The sequence below is a fragment of the Maniola jurtina genome, chromosome 22, assembly GCF_905333055.1.
Source record: "Maniola jurtina chromosome 22, ilManJurt1.1, whole genome shotgun sequence".
Classification (NCBI taxonomy): Eukaryota; Metazoa; Arthropoda; class Insecta; order Lepidoptera; family Nymphalidae; genus Maniola; species Maniola jurtina.
In genome coordinates, this window is record NC_060050.1 from 4,265,060 (window position 1) to 4,279,357 (window position 14,298).

At 38.0% G+C, this 14,298-nt stretch overlaps 1 protein-coding gene across 4 annotated transcripts in view; it reads right to left on the reverse strand.

The window, feature by feature from the left end:
- Window positions 1-14,298, reverse strand: part of LOC123876796 — a 354,107-nt gene that overhangs the window by 42,060 nt on the left and 297,749 nt on the right. For 3 of the 4 annotated variants that reach the window (XM_045923148.1, XM_045923147.1, XM_045923146.1), the window contains 9 exons: window positions 11,211-11,381; window positions 8,528-8,683; window positions 7,685-7,859; window positions 6,234-6,841; window positions 5,577-5,720; window positions 4,330-4,557; window positions 3,287-3,522; window positions 2,340-2,709; window positions 1,029-1,832 (listed from right to left, as the gene is read on the reverse strand). In XM_045923148.1, coding sequence (XP_045779104.1) covers window positions 1,029-1,832; window positions 2,340-2,709; window positions 3,287-3,522; window positions 4,330-4,557; window positions 5,577-5,720; window positions 6,234-6,841; window positions 7,685-7,859; window positions 8,528-8,683; window positions 11,211-11,381 — 2,892 coding nt within the window. The remainder of the gene's footprint in view (window positions 1-1,028; window positions 1,833-2,339; window positions 2,710-3,286; window positions 3,523-4,329; window positions 4,558-5,576; window positions 5,721-6,233; window positions 6,842-7,684; window positions 7,860-8,527; window positions 8,684-11,210; window positions 11,382-14,298) is intronic. The other variant, XM_045923150.1, reaches the window with a different exon arrangement.

A 14,298-nucleotide genomic window follows, 5' to 3' on the forward strand; every position in this document is an offset into this window, starting at 1 on the left:
AAATTAAGCTGCCCGAACCTGCACCGTTAACTTTTATAGATAATAAATTAATATACATATCACGGGTATAATTCTAAAAGTTGTTAGATTTTTCTAGCACCGGAACATTGCCTCCAAAATAGGGAAAGGATTAAACTAAAAAGGAGAGAAATTAAATGTAAAACAGGCTGTTAGTAGACTACACAAAACAATCACAACACACATGTTAGTTAGTAAATAAACTCAAACAAACAAAATTAAAACATAAAAAAGGAAAATAAATAATATGTGATTTGAATAATGACACAATTTCACTACGCTCTAAATGAGACAGTATAAATTAATAACATGTTATTTTAAAATAATATGAATAAAAGTGAAATCGTGTCAAACTGGTTCTATAAAAAACACTCTCACATATAAATTAGCACGGTTTTTACGTCAGCTGTCAACTGTCAAAAAGCTGAATTTGACAGGTGTCACCGAATTTAATTAAAAGTAAAATGAAGTATAATACTGCGTTTGTCAGATGAACGTTTTTTTATATACGTACGATAATGTACTTAAATAATATTCAAATGCTTATACTTTGTACCTACACATTTTTTTTGTTTGACTAACATTATTATATTATTATGGAATGTAAAGCACTAATAATAATATTGATATTTTAGTAGATGTTTGAAGACTTGGTTAGAATAAGTGATTAAATAAGTACGTAATAAATCCAGCTTACAAACGCTTTTTCAGTGTGCGCATGGCCCAAGGCCTGGCCTATGGCCCTAACTCACAACGATCGACTGTTCAAGTTCGATTTCAATTTTCAATCTGACAATCGCAGCGAACCTAACGCGTATACTTACATATATGATAATTAATACCACACAAGCCCATGCCAAATGTCATTGAATGTGTATGTAAACTATGACTAATATAGAGAAGGCGGTGACGGCCAGACAGAGTCGCGCGCGGAGACAGGGCTGACGAACAGACACACAAGTGTCCGCGTCACTGTAACTAGTGTAATCTGAATCGAATGGGGTCCTTACGTAGTCGAACGCCCGAAGGATGTCTGGAGAAGACTCGTGGCGCGCCATCATCGCCTCGGTAACTTCCAGTTGCGTGCTCGAACGACGAACTAACGACCGCACTTCCTCTGACTCCGAGTCCGAATCGCCCCAATTCCTCCTGCTATGTTTCGGCGACGAAGATTCCCCTTCAGAATCCGCACTGCCTGTCGAACGTCTTCGCATCTCCGAAAGAGCAATTTTCTGCAACTCACTCTCCCCGTCTTTTTCTTTACGTCGTCTGTTCAACGAGTCAAGAATATCTGGTCGGTTGTTAACTTCGGTGTATTCTAATGAACTGTTAACTTCGTCGCTGGTTAGGTTTGAGCTATGACGTCTCCGGCTTAGTGCTTGGATGTTCAGGAGATCGAATTCGGGGGAGCGTTTGCTGTTCTTTCTCTCGTTTTCGGAGGGTTTACGTCTGCGGACACCATCGTTGCTTTCTATGCTAGTGTTGTTTCGGGATCTTTCGAGGCTGTCGAGGAGGTTCTTTTTACGTTCGGCGCTCGACATTGACTTTTTGGGTTTTCGGGAAGGAGTTTCTACTGGGGATGTTCGTGTAGGCCTCTTATATCGCGGTAGGCTTCTTTCCCTTGACATATCTGAGGGTGGTCGTCTTCGGCGGGTCCCGCTTGGACTTAGGTCGTTTTCGGGTTGAGCGGATAGGCTTGAGCAACAGTCTGATTGTGAGTCTAGGAATGCTCGGTAATCGTCCCCGAATTCTAGAAGGCGACGGGCGGCGTCCGAATCTGGTGCTTCTGAGTATGGCTCCGAGTTGTATTTTTCCTGTTGACAATGAAAAAGTTTGGTTCAAGACAAGGATTTTTTAAAATCTTACGATTTATTATTAGAATAGTAACTTTGTGAGACGCAAAGTTCTTTTTAACAATTAATCCGAGGAAGTTTACGTTGTGTATTTAGCTTTGTAAATCTCAACGTTAAACTTAGCAAATTAGTGTATGTGTACTTTACACGCAAAGCAAAACTAAAGCACGCGAGATTCCATTTTTGAAATTGAGTGGATATCATATAATGGTAATTAATACGTACAATATAAAGCTTTTAATTTATGGCAGTTATTTTTCCAAAACATCTCTATAAAATGGCGGCCTCAAAACAGCGTTGTGTTTAGTGGCCATTTTAAATACGACCAAAAGTAAAGCGAGCGTTACTCCCGCCCGAAAAAAGGTTTGCGTTTATCTCAAGTCGCACCTAAATACTTCAGAAATACAGAATTTAATATAGCTGCATGAAATTATGCTTACATCCTTAAATTGGAATTAGAGTAATTACCTGATAGAAATCCCAAGCCTGTTCCGAAAACGAGCTATGTTCTTCTGTCCCAGCAGTCACACTTTTGTCGGAGTCCTTGTCCAAACAAACGTCCCACATTTGGCTGGGATCGCCCAAACTTAAGGTCAAAAACGTCCTTTCCCTTTCCATACTCCGTGTCAACCGAGGTCTTACGGCTCCACCTTCGGGGCCTAATTTAAAGCTAGGGGCCGCTAGTTCCGACTCGTTTTGTTCTGGGATGGCACTGTCTGGTTCCTTGTTGGATATGTGTGTCTTTTCGATGCTTCTGCGCAAGTTAGCTATGGTCGCCAGTTGTTGTTTGATTAGTTCCTCGTCGCTGTCGTTGCCAGATGTTGAGGTAGTATCGAACCTGGTGAAAGAATTTTTTATGTAAAGTTCTGGCCCTAAAAACTAAAGAAAATGGCCTGAAGAAAATTTTGTTACTTTGTCACAGATTGTGCTAGGTATCTTTTCCTAAAGTTTAATTCGTTTTTTAAGCGAACAACCACATGCACACAACAAATTCTATGTTATTTGCTTTCATATTGTTATAGGCCCTAAACCTAATAATGCAATCGTTTTTTCGCAAGCTCCTCGAAGAGTCAAGATCCTCCAATTATGACTTAACTGCTTCTATTTGATCTGCCTACATTTGTTGAAAAAACTTTGTCCTTGATTGTCCTTAACAGTTTTTAGTTAAAAGCTGGTTCGCCAAATGAGACCATAAATTGTATTCGGGAACCCTGGTGCAAATTTCCTGAATTCACTAACTTGGTAGGTACCAGATTCACCTAATATGCCGAACCTTTAATTGCAAAGGAGAGCAAATCAAAATGTCTTCTGCATAAATTATCAGAATTACTTAAACACCAAATAAAACTCATGTTTTGTTTGGTGGTTTTGGTGGTTTTTTGATCACATTATAAGGCCTTTGACTATTAACATACCTATTTTTCCTACTAGTAGCGGGGTCACTCGCAGCGCTTCTCTCATGCTTATCCTCGATCTCCGGACTGAGTCGTCCGCAGAACGACAGCGATTTCACCAGTCGATCCCTCCTCGAGTTGTTATTATTGTGTCGACGCAGTTTTAGCCGCTTCCTTCGCAGCCAGCATTGCTTGTCGTTCGCTTCGACGCATGACGTACACGCCTCTGTCATTGTGTTTGTGCTTGATACGTGACCCTGACAAGAAAAATCAACATTATATCCCACTGTTTGGCTGTAATTGTTCAGCTGTTCATGGTGAAGACAGGTGGTATTTAATGTGTTTTTAGTAAAACTACATTACGTCTATATTATTCGGAATACATTATTACGAACTCAAGAATTACAAGGGCATTTTATTCGAATGATGATTATGATGGATAATTTTTCAAATAGTATTTGAAAAATTTCTAGACTGGAACTGGAATAATCTGGAAGAATTCGGTGAGCCAAAACAAATGCATTTATCCAAATATATGTCTTCACTTCATGGAGCAAAATGAACATAGATTGTATCTTCGATAAAACCGGCATGGCATAAAGCTGATGTGGAAATAAGGCTGTGTAGTTTATAAGCACAAAACCAATTACAATATAGTGATGAACAGAAACTAACATTAGTTTCTGACTAGGTCTCCTAGTTTTCCATACCCATTTAAATAATATGCATGTACAATTCTGGCAAAATAAATAATTATGATTACGAAGCTGACAAAATTCAACATACTCCATGTTGAATTTTGTCACAATACCTGAACAGTAGTGGAACTTCCTCGAAGCTTTGAGTTAGAGTTTCCCGGAGTGACTCGTGCCGGTGACGCCAAAGTGTTTAGTGCTGACTCCGATATATAATATGTTATTGTGCATGTTTTCCGTGGTAGGGGTAGCCGTTGATGCTCCCGCGCTGTTGAATGCTCTAGACGGGAGAACTACCAAGGAGGCGCCTGTTCTCGTCACCTATACTAAGTTACAGAAGCTAGAATATACTGATCTATGTCACAATACCTGAACAGTAGTGGAACTTCCTCGAAGCTTTGAGTTAGAGTTTCCCGGAGTGACTCGCGCTGGTGATGCCAAAGTGTTTAGTGCTGACTCCGATATCGACATGTTATTGTGCATGGTTTCCGTGGTAGGAGTGGCCGTTAGGGATGTCCCCGCACCGTTAAGCTGCGATAGGCAGGAGACAGACCAGGGACGTGCGCTGGTCCCGTTGCGTTTCTTCCGTAGTGTCACCTAAGGTTAGTTACCTTTGCATTTTAGCACAGACATGTAATGGGTTGGTAGAACAATGGCATATTGTGTTTTTTTTTTAATTTACAGACTAGCGCTTGGCTGCAATCAGACCTGCTAGCAAGTGATGATGGAACCTAAGATGCAGCGCGCTTGCCTACAAGTTGCCTATTCACTCTTGATGTAATGTTTGGTGTAATATCAAATTCTATAGCATATTTATTTTACTAAGAGCTGAATTTTAAAACGACAAATTAATAAACTTTAACTGATGAATTAATTTGGCAATTTTGATCGGTTTACAATGCAAAACTAGCGAAATACATATTTCTCTTATTTACCTATTCGATAAATTAATTGTTAGCGATTGGTAAAAATCGGTAAAAGAAAAAAAAAGAGCAGTAAATATATTATTTTTATGGGAGATGATTTATTATTACTTTCGTTTTGGATATAAACGGGAGTAAAACAAATAATCTAATTTAACAACTAGGTAACTGTTGTTGTTTGAAAATCGAGTTTCTAAAACAGATGATTTTTCTAAGCCATGGTTTCACCAAACAATATAATGATAATGTTTTATGGAATCAGATAGATAAAATATTATTAGTTATTTTTCTTATATTTATAGAATTAGAAAGAGCCTAGGCTAGGCATATCGGATGACAATTAGTGGATATATGGTACATGATCAAGTGATCAAAAACGAATCAGCGTGATATAAATACTTAATATAAGTACACATTTTTTGTGATGATACTATACAGAAATTCTTTAAAGAAAACTAAGTAAAAATATAAACTGAGTAACGGTAAGTATTCTTGCAAGTAGTATACAAAAGAAGTAGCGAAGTATAATAAGAAAATGAAATTGATGTTTCCCAAGACAAATTGTATGTTACAAAAAAGTTATTATGGTACCATTCGCTATCAATAATAATAAAAGCTATAAATAATTTTATATATATATATAAGAAGCGATGAAAATTGAAGCTTATTAAAATGACAGAAAGTATGAATTACCTTAGCATGATGGGTCGGAGTTACAGTACAGGTAGACGTGCTCATGTCCATAGAAGAATGAATATTCCTTTCTTCAGATGTCAAAGAGGTGTCGACTTCGCTTTCCGTTGTATATTCGCCTGATGCATCATAGCTTTCCGTTCCCTAGAATATACAAAAAACAATATAATTCACCTTAATTAAAGACTAAGGTCTTTAAGGTCCTTAAGTAAAAGATTGGCATAGCTAAAAGTCCCTACAAGTTCATTTCTTTGATCTTGCAACATTTTTTTATTTAAACTGTAAATTTACGGCAATAATCACTCAAAATATTCTATATCAAACTATCTATGTATGTAAAAAAATGACTGGAAAAAAACGTTTTTATTTTTTTACCCACATCTAGATTTAAAAACATTTCAATATTTTAATGCGTCTTATTTATTCAAATACTCAAATTGTTATAAAATGAACCTTTTCTATGGCCTCCGTGGGGCATGTTGCCTTTACTGTAATTGTAGGTAATTTTTAATTGAAAAACCATGCATATTATTATTTACTTGCAGATAACTGCAGCACAATACTTTTTGATTATTAACACCTGCATTACTTATCAAATATTCACAATTTGGTTCGTTTTCCTGAACTAACAACTTAACAATATTACATTTGGCATACCTGGTTATTGTCATTTTTGCCGTCCGAGCTCTGGTTCAACCATTCCTTTATGCGTGACATTTTCGCTCGACTGACCGACTTCCCCTCCTCTTCAAACGTAAGCGGCTTCAAGTTTCTCGTACCTTTCTTCTTTGCCATTTGTTGTTGTGCCTGTTTCTGTACTAATTCCTCCGCTTGAATCACGAGCCTTTCGATATCTTTACATCTGGAGTTTTGGTCGACACGAATCAGGTCAGGAGTAGACGATTCTAATTTTGGTTTCGGTGATGGAGGTCGTTCTTTCTTGTCGTCGACAGGTAGTTCACATTGTATCTCAACTGATGAAGTCATAATATCTGTAGAGTCCTCGTTTCCAATTTTAGGGCCGTTGACGTACGTCCATTCCTCTTCAGAAGATTCTTCTTGAGACTTCTCATCAGTTTCAATCATTTGCCTATCCGAATCCGTGTCATGGTGTCTAAAATAAAATGTGGCACAATTTTTCGATTTTCTATCCGACTGATTAAATCTTGAGGTATTTACGGGCTTTTTTCTTTTAACTACTGTCGGTGGTGTTTTAATAATTTCTTTTGGAATTTCCTCTAGTTTTGCTTCGCGTCTGTTGATGCCTGTAACGGATATAATAATGAGTATTGTGTTCGGTCAGTTCTGTCGGGTTGTTTGTGTATTTGTTTAGTAAACAAGACACATTTCTCAATGAGTGCTTCCAGTAATAAAATCAACAAGTCATTGTTTTAAATTCAAATCAGCCGGGGAGAGTTGTGCAATATTTTCTCATGTGAGAAAATGGAAAGCCCAGCAACTTTCCATTCATTTGTGGCCATTGATTACCATTAGCGCTGTATGCAAATGCATGAAAAGGATCGTAACCTGTGCCAGCCATTAAATACGAGAGACTAATTAGGGAGAATCCTAATATGGTGAGATGTTAATGAATGTGTTGCTTGTGCTGTTTGTTTAAATTGATTATACTTCTTTTAGAAGCACTACTTTTTATTACAATAGTAACTAGTGCCGTGTTTTGTAAAAACCAATGTTTAGCTTTAGCTGTCTTTAGACAGTTCGTACAGTCAGCTCCGTACACTATAAGAAGGTGTAGATAAATTTTTGTGAAGAAAAGTTTGCAGACGCGCGAATGCCTTTCAGCGAAATGAAAGGGTCAAAAATTCATTCTCGATTCAGCCGTTGACAACTGCTCAAGCAGTTGAAGCAGTCGCAACTACTCGAGCGATTTCGAGCACAATAACAAATAGTACTATAACAACAAAAGGTGAAATGAATGCATCTCATTGGTTAAGCTGTGCATGAGTTTGCCCAAAGTGTTCTCCCTTGTCTCTTGTATGGAGTACACCAGAACATTTTCTCGCTCTCTCACTTACTATGATTGAATGAGATAGAATACGAGCAAGCTTCGTTTCTGTTGGGTGTCCCATGGCTGTTAGACAGCTTACCATCGATTTGGTCCCCAGTAGCAGGTACGGTCTGGTCAGTCTGCCGCAGGTCGATGTCCTCGACGGAGGGCACTCGCCGCTCGTCCGCCATCTTGTCCTGATGTCGCACCAACTCTGACTCGCAGTCTGAACCGAAGCCGCGCCACGTGTACGCTACTGCATATTCTTGTTCCTCCTGTAAAGATAAATACTTATACATATCCAAGAATTTCGCTGTCAAACTGTCAGTGAAAACGATTCCTTTAATGTAAGCCACAAAATGTAATGTAAGTCGAATGTAATAATAAAGTGCATATAAGAAACCGACCTCCATATTTAGTCACGCCTTTTGGATTTTTTCTATTTCAGAGAGACTGATTGCGACTTGCTGTCCTGTTCTGATTGCTTTCTAAATATTTCGCAGTTAATTTATTGTATCTAAAAGTTTTCCTTCCTACTGTCATTGGATTATACACATTGTTTATGTTTTGAACTGGCTTTGTTTAAGTCACAAATGGATTGAAGTGATTTAATTGCCATTGTGGCTAATTTTGTTGTATACAATCTCTAAACTAACTTGAATATAAGTGATATCCCTTTCCATAGCATTACGAAAGTCTTCATTAATTAGACCTGTCATTTAACATAAGACATTGTTTGCCACATGGTTTGCTAAAGTTGAAGGTTTTCGTTGTGGATTAGTTCGGTCAGACTATTGACAGCTCTCATAGTCATCCTTGATTCGCCTAGTCTTCGAAGCTTTGTCCGTATAAACAACAGGTCAGCGGTCAACCTACATGACTGTAATAGAGACAATAACCTGTGTATGGTCACCTAATTCGCAGTAACAGTTACGGTCTTTACCTCTGAGGCGGACTGTCGACTGTCCTCGGAGTTGTCTCTGTGTCGCACATTGACTGGTGTGCGTATCCGACGAGGAGAGCCCCGTCTGCTGAGCCTGGGTTGTTTGAGGGCGGGTTCGTCGTCACTGTCGCTTGCTGCTTCTACTGGCAGGCAGTTCTGGAATAGAGGAAATTGTTCTACATTAGCACCTGGTTTTTGAGAAAAAGTTTAGATTAAAAGTTGAATACTTAATAAGTATACTTTATTGTTTAGGTCATCTGATGTTAAGTGATTATCGTCGCCGTGAACATTTACAGCACCAGACGTACCGGCAATGCGTTGCCGGCTTTTCAGGAATTAGTTGATACGCCCCTCGAATAACATTACGTACAAACCCCTTTTTGTTAGGTAGATACTTAAGATGCTTTAGGAACAACGACAACTCAGTGGAGATACCCTAATGATATCTTCAATAAAATGCACAATCACTTGGTTAAATATGCAATTTCTCACCTAAAAATTCTAAACAGAATTTGGTGTACGTGAGTTATGTGACACCACTGTGAACTTAGTAACTAAGTATGGGTTTCCCTTGTGCAGGAGTTATTTCCCTTTAGATTTGCGTAGAGGACAATAGTTGAATTATTAGGATTTGTGGTTATAATTTAAAATTTCAAATCCTGTAATGGCGTCACTACAATTATTTTTACCATCCATATTATTAAATTACGCAGGCATACATCAAAATTACTTTATTATTGGACATTGGATATAAATCTAAACAAATTAATATATTGCTAATAAACGTCATCATAAAAGACCATGAAGATAATTTATGACACAAAAGCCCATAAATAAACCCTCAAAGAAATGGGTTAGATTTAAATTAATCCAAACGCAAACTTAACTGAATTAGATCAAAAAATTCGTGGCGACCACAAATCACAACAAATCCTTTTAACCATTATTGGATAATTTATTGATACATTAGTGCAAGTTAACCCTTAATATCACTTGACATCCGAAACGACAACCCCATTCCACTAATGCGGTCTGGGAGGCCATTTAGAAGCGTCAGGGTCGTATTTGCAAACATCGCAACGGGTGGTTGATTGGGCCATTGTCATTTTTCGTGTGAAATGCACAAAAGAGCAACGGTTCTCGATACATCGAGGAAAATAAGCGTGGGGAACATTATTTGATTGTTCAAATAAAATATGTTTGGTAGATATGCTACATACATTAGTTTGCTTTGTTTGTTCGTCTACTGTCTGTCTGCAACCTGACAGACCAGGCTCTCGATTGTTCGAAACAGAAACACGACTACAATGGCTTCCTTGCAATATAATTAATAGAAGAAACCTCCATAGCTCAACGGTTATAGGAGCGGACAGAATTCTGACATGGTCGGCGGTTCAAACCCCATTCGATGCACTATTGTCATACCTACTCTTTGCACAAGCTTCACGCTTAGTTGGAGAGGAAACGGGAATATTAGTCATGATAAACGTGACTAATATTCTTTTTAAAAAAAACCATCCAAAGTAACATTAACTTGAAAGTGTGTTTGTCTGTCTGTTCGTTACCTATGCATTTACGAATCTTTCACCCGACTGAGTTAAAATTTTGTATATGTAGTTATTAGAACTATAGTAATACATTGAGTCTTGCAAGGAGGTTTCTGACATCGTACCTACCATCAACGTACATTACAGGTGGAATGCGAGTTGCGCCTTGCAACTTGTTATGTGCGAGTTGCAATGTATGCCGTGCATTTAGCTAGTGGGTAACAAACGAACACATTACATGATTTATAATTTTAGAGTGGATGTAGAGATTTAGGAGACCGAAAGCTGCACTTCAAACGACGCCACCCTGGCGCCACCATTTAATTTTAACAGACGCAATCATCGTCCGCATTCAAGCAATAGTAATATATTTCTTCCGATTGCATTAGACCACTGTACTCCGCAGAACGTTAGGCAATTATACGATAATTAGCTTCTTTTTGTCAAGCGCCGCTTTCTTCATTCTTGTGGTCAGTCGAAAGTAAAAATGCACTGAGCGATTGTTGCGTAACATTCCAGACACGTCTGATGATTCCGGAGAATTTCTAGTACGGAGTTGTACTCGTATTAACTCGAGGTAAAAATATTTTTGAGTAAGTCGGCCATTATAACATCTTACCAATCATACCAGTCTCTTGGTAATTAATGACTTTACCAAGTTTTTTAAAAGCTTAATAGCCTTTAGGGCCGGAAATGATACTTCATAGTTCAGCCTGAACTTTAGTGAAGTTCATTTTGTGGACTGTTAGTTCAGTTACAAATTTTCAATCAATCAGGTGCTTTGCATCCACTGACGGATAAAGACCTCCAGAGTCCTCCGCCACCATGCACGGTCCTCCACCTTCCTCATCCACCTACTTCCCGCTACCTTTTTAAGATTGTCAGTCTAGCGAGCTGGAGATTTGCCTACACTGCAAATGCTGGTATGCACTGGAATTTGGCCCGGAAAGCGCAGCGTTAAAAGTCTCCACTACTAACTAAACAGACGACATCAAACGCGTCGTAGGTAACCGCTGAATACAGGCGTCGCAAGACCGTGGCGTGTAGAAGTCCTTATAAGAGATTTATGTCCAGACTGGACGTTCATCGGTTAACAATGATAGTAATGATGTTGATAAAAGGCGTAGAGGTCTCACCTGGTTGTCAGTCTTAGCGAGACAGGCCTCGAGGTGGCACTGCCACTCGATGGCCCGCAGGTACAGCAGGTGCCAGCGCCGCTCCAGCGCCCGCGCCACGTCGCCGCCGCCGCACAGCCGCACCACCGAGCTCACGATCCGACCGTGGCATTCCACGTCCCGTTGCAATACCTGACAACAAACACAACTCTATGAGTTTGTATCCTGTGGCCCGTTACTCCGCACGACAACTAAGTATTTCTAAGATTTCGTGGTTAAACTGGCGTTGCAAATACGTGTATATTTTATAAGTATGTAGTTTCGTCTAGTCCGTCTATCTACAGACATTTTATTATTTTTTGAGTTGCAGTCACAGCCCTCAAAAGGAAAGCGTTAACGTGAAGGAATCACAGCAATTTCATGAATATGATATAATGCGCTTCATCAAAATTAATCATATTATTTCTTGTGACCTTAAAAAAAAATGTACGAAGGTTAACAATTAGGGCGATTTCAACTTTCGCTCCAAATAAGTCATTATTTTTAGAGACCTAAAACATATTATTAAGTTATCTTAACAGATATTGGTACCTACGAGTACTTTATATTATTCCGAGATGCTAAATCGCGTTAGACAATTTAAAATTATTATTTCTACGAAATGTACAAGCCTGGAAATTGGAAACAAACCAGAAACTCTGTGCTTTAATGGAACCAATGCATAACTAATGCTTTGGGTCCATTTCTGATCAATCAATTTCGTCACTAGTTGTTAACAATACAGTCAACGCCGTTCGGTAGAAGACGGATAAAAAGTTAACAAAGGGCTTCTCCCTTTGATAAAAAGAGTAAAATAACTATAGGGTCGAACGTGCCATGGTTATTGCGCGCGCGTATTCAAAACCATCAATAGTTTCATTAAAATAACTTATTTAGAAGCAAATAGGCGGCAAAAAACCGTCTTTCAAATACGTTATCATTGTGGCACCAATGAAAATTCAAATAACCAATATGCTTTGATGGAAATTGCTTTAAAACGGTACTTACTACCTATATTTAATACTGCTCAAAAATAACAAGGCAAGTTTATACTGTTGCTAATTCGGTGGTACACAATCCATCATCCATCCATCCATCCATCAGCCTGTATGCGTCCACTGCTGGACATAGGCCTTCCCAAGAGCGCGCCACCAAACACGGTCCTTCGCCTTCCTCATCCACCCGCTCCCCGCCACCTTCTTCAGGTCATCGGTCCAGCAGTACACAGCGGTACACAATAGCTAAACTTAACTTATGAACGACAATAGCACAAAGGGTGGGCACGGCAAAAGTATGCAAAAGCAAAAACGACGTAGCAAACGATTTGACTATGAATTGCACAAACTTTTGTATCCGCAACAATCGAATACATCGACATTTTCCAATCGGAGTTGTAACCGATATCACACTAATATTATAAAGGCGAAAGTTTGTATGTGTGTGTGTGTGTGTGTGTGTATGTGTGTGTGTGTGTGTGTGTGTGTGTGTGTGTGTGTGTGTGTGTGTGTGTGTATGTTTGTTACTCCTTCACGCAAAAACTACTGGACGGAATCGGCTCAAATTTAGAATGGAGATAGATTATACCCTGGATTAGCACATAGGCTACTTTTTATCCCGGAAAATCAAAGAGTTCCCACGGGATTTCAAAAAACCGAAATGCACGCGGGCGAAGTCGCGGGCATCAGCTAGTCGTTAATAAGGTGACCGTAAAAGAGATTCCAATCTACATAACCGCTATGCGTTTATACAAATTATCGTCATAAACGCATCGATTGCTATCAAATTACGTTTATCGATATTGGAGTAGGGAACGGACGATCCTGATGTCGTTGAAAACATTGATCTCCGAAAGATGAGGCTAAGCACATTTTGTGACTAAAAAGAACGATCTATTTGCTTTTACTTAATCGAATAATTTGTTTAATTGATAATAATTTGTTTAATTCATAACATTTTCATTTACTTAACCAAATAATTTGACTAATTGTTTAAACTGATAAACAAAGAGTATGTACTTATTGTATAGCTAAGGTTTCGAATGTAATTCACATTTTTACTAACTCGCCTAATATTTCTAACACTTACTAAGAATCTATTTTATAACAAATCGGGAATCGAATATATCATTGAACATCGCTGAATTAAAGTAATCATTATAATTAATTGACATACAACTAAAACAATTTTTCACAGTGTCGATCCAGTATTTAGAAAGTAAAATCTATGTTCTTGCAACAATAAATAAATCGGCCCTATAGTTACCAGTAATTCTGGTATCGTAGTAAAACACGTGCATGGTTTAGAGAATTGAAAGTAACCTCGGAAGTGGTGAAGGCGAACAAGTCAAGAACATAGGTTGCGGGTTACCGATTTGTTCGTATTGTTGCATTGTTACATAGGCTCACGTAATGCGCTTGAATCAAATAAAACAAAGGAAAAGGAAGTTAAGTTAAAGTTTCAATAAACAATAAGATTTAAGGCAACCATTATTTTTATTTCCATTTGAAACATAACAAGCAAAGATGTTTTTAGAAAGATAGGAAAATTTTTAGTTATACTGAAATGATAGTGAATGTATTAGAATCATAAAATATTTTTAGTAAACAGAATCATGATAACAGATTTAACGAATCTTTTTGTGAATCAGTGTAGGTAGTAAGAAAAATTGTATCAGCAATAGAACAACGAATAAAAACAGTGTGGCCTGTTGCAAGATATTCATTGATGTCTAGCATACTATCACGAACATTATAACCAAGACGAAAACAAACGGAAACAAAAAATAAATACACGATTATGAACATTTCTCTAGGTAAACAATTCGTACATAAAATGACGGGATTATTCACAAATTATTCTAATTATCTACATTCTACACAATTAGTTATTATTTTCAAAAATTTATCAGGTATAGAATGATTGAAAATATGTATCGGGTAAGAGAATTCTTATTAGAAAATTAATACTTGCATAGAAATAATTTCTAATCAAAGTAAAAGCAGTAAACTATTGTAGCCTATAACGAGAAAGGCGATAAGGTTCCAATGGAAGACGTAAAGTACCAAACACC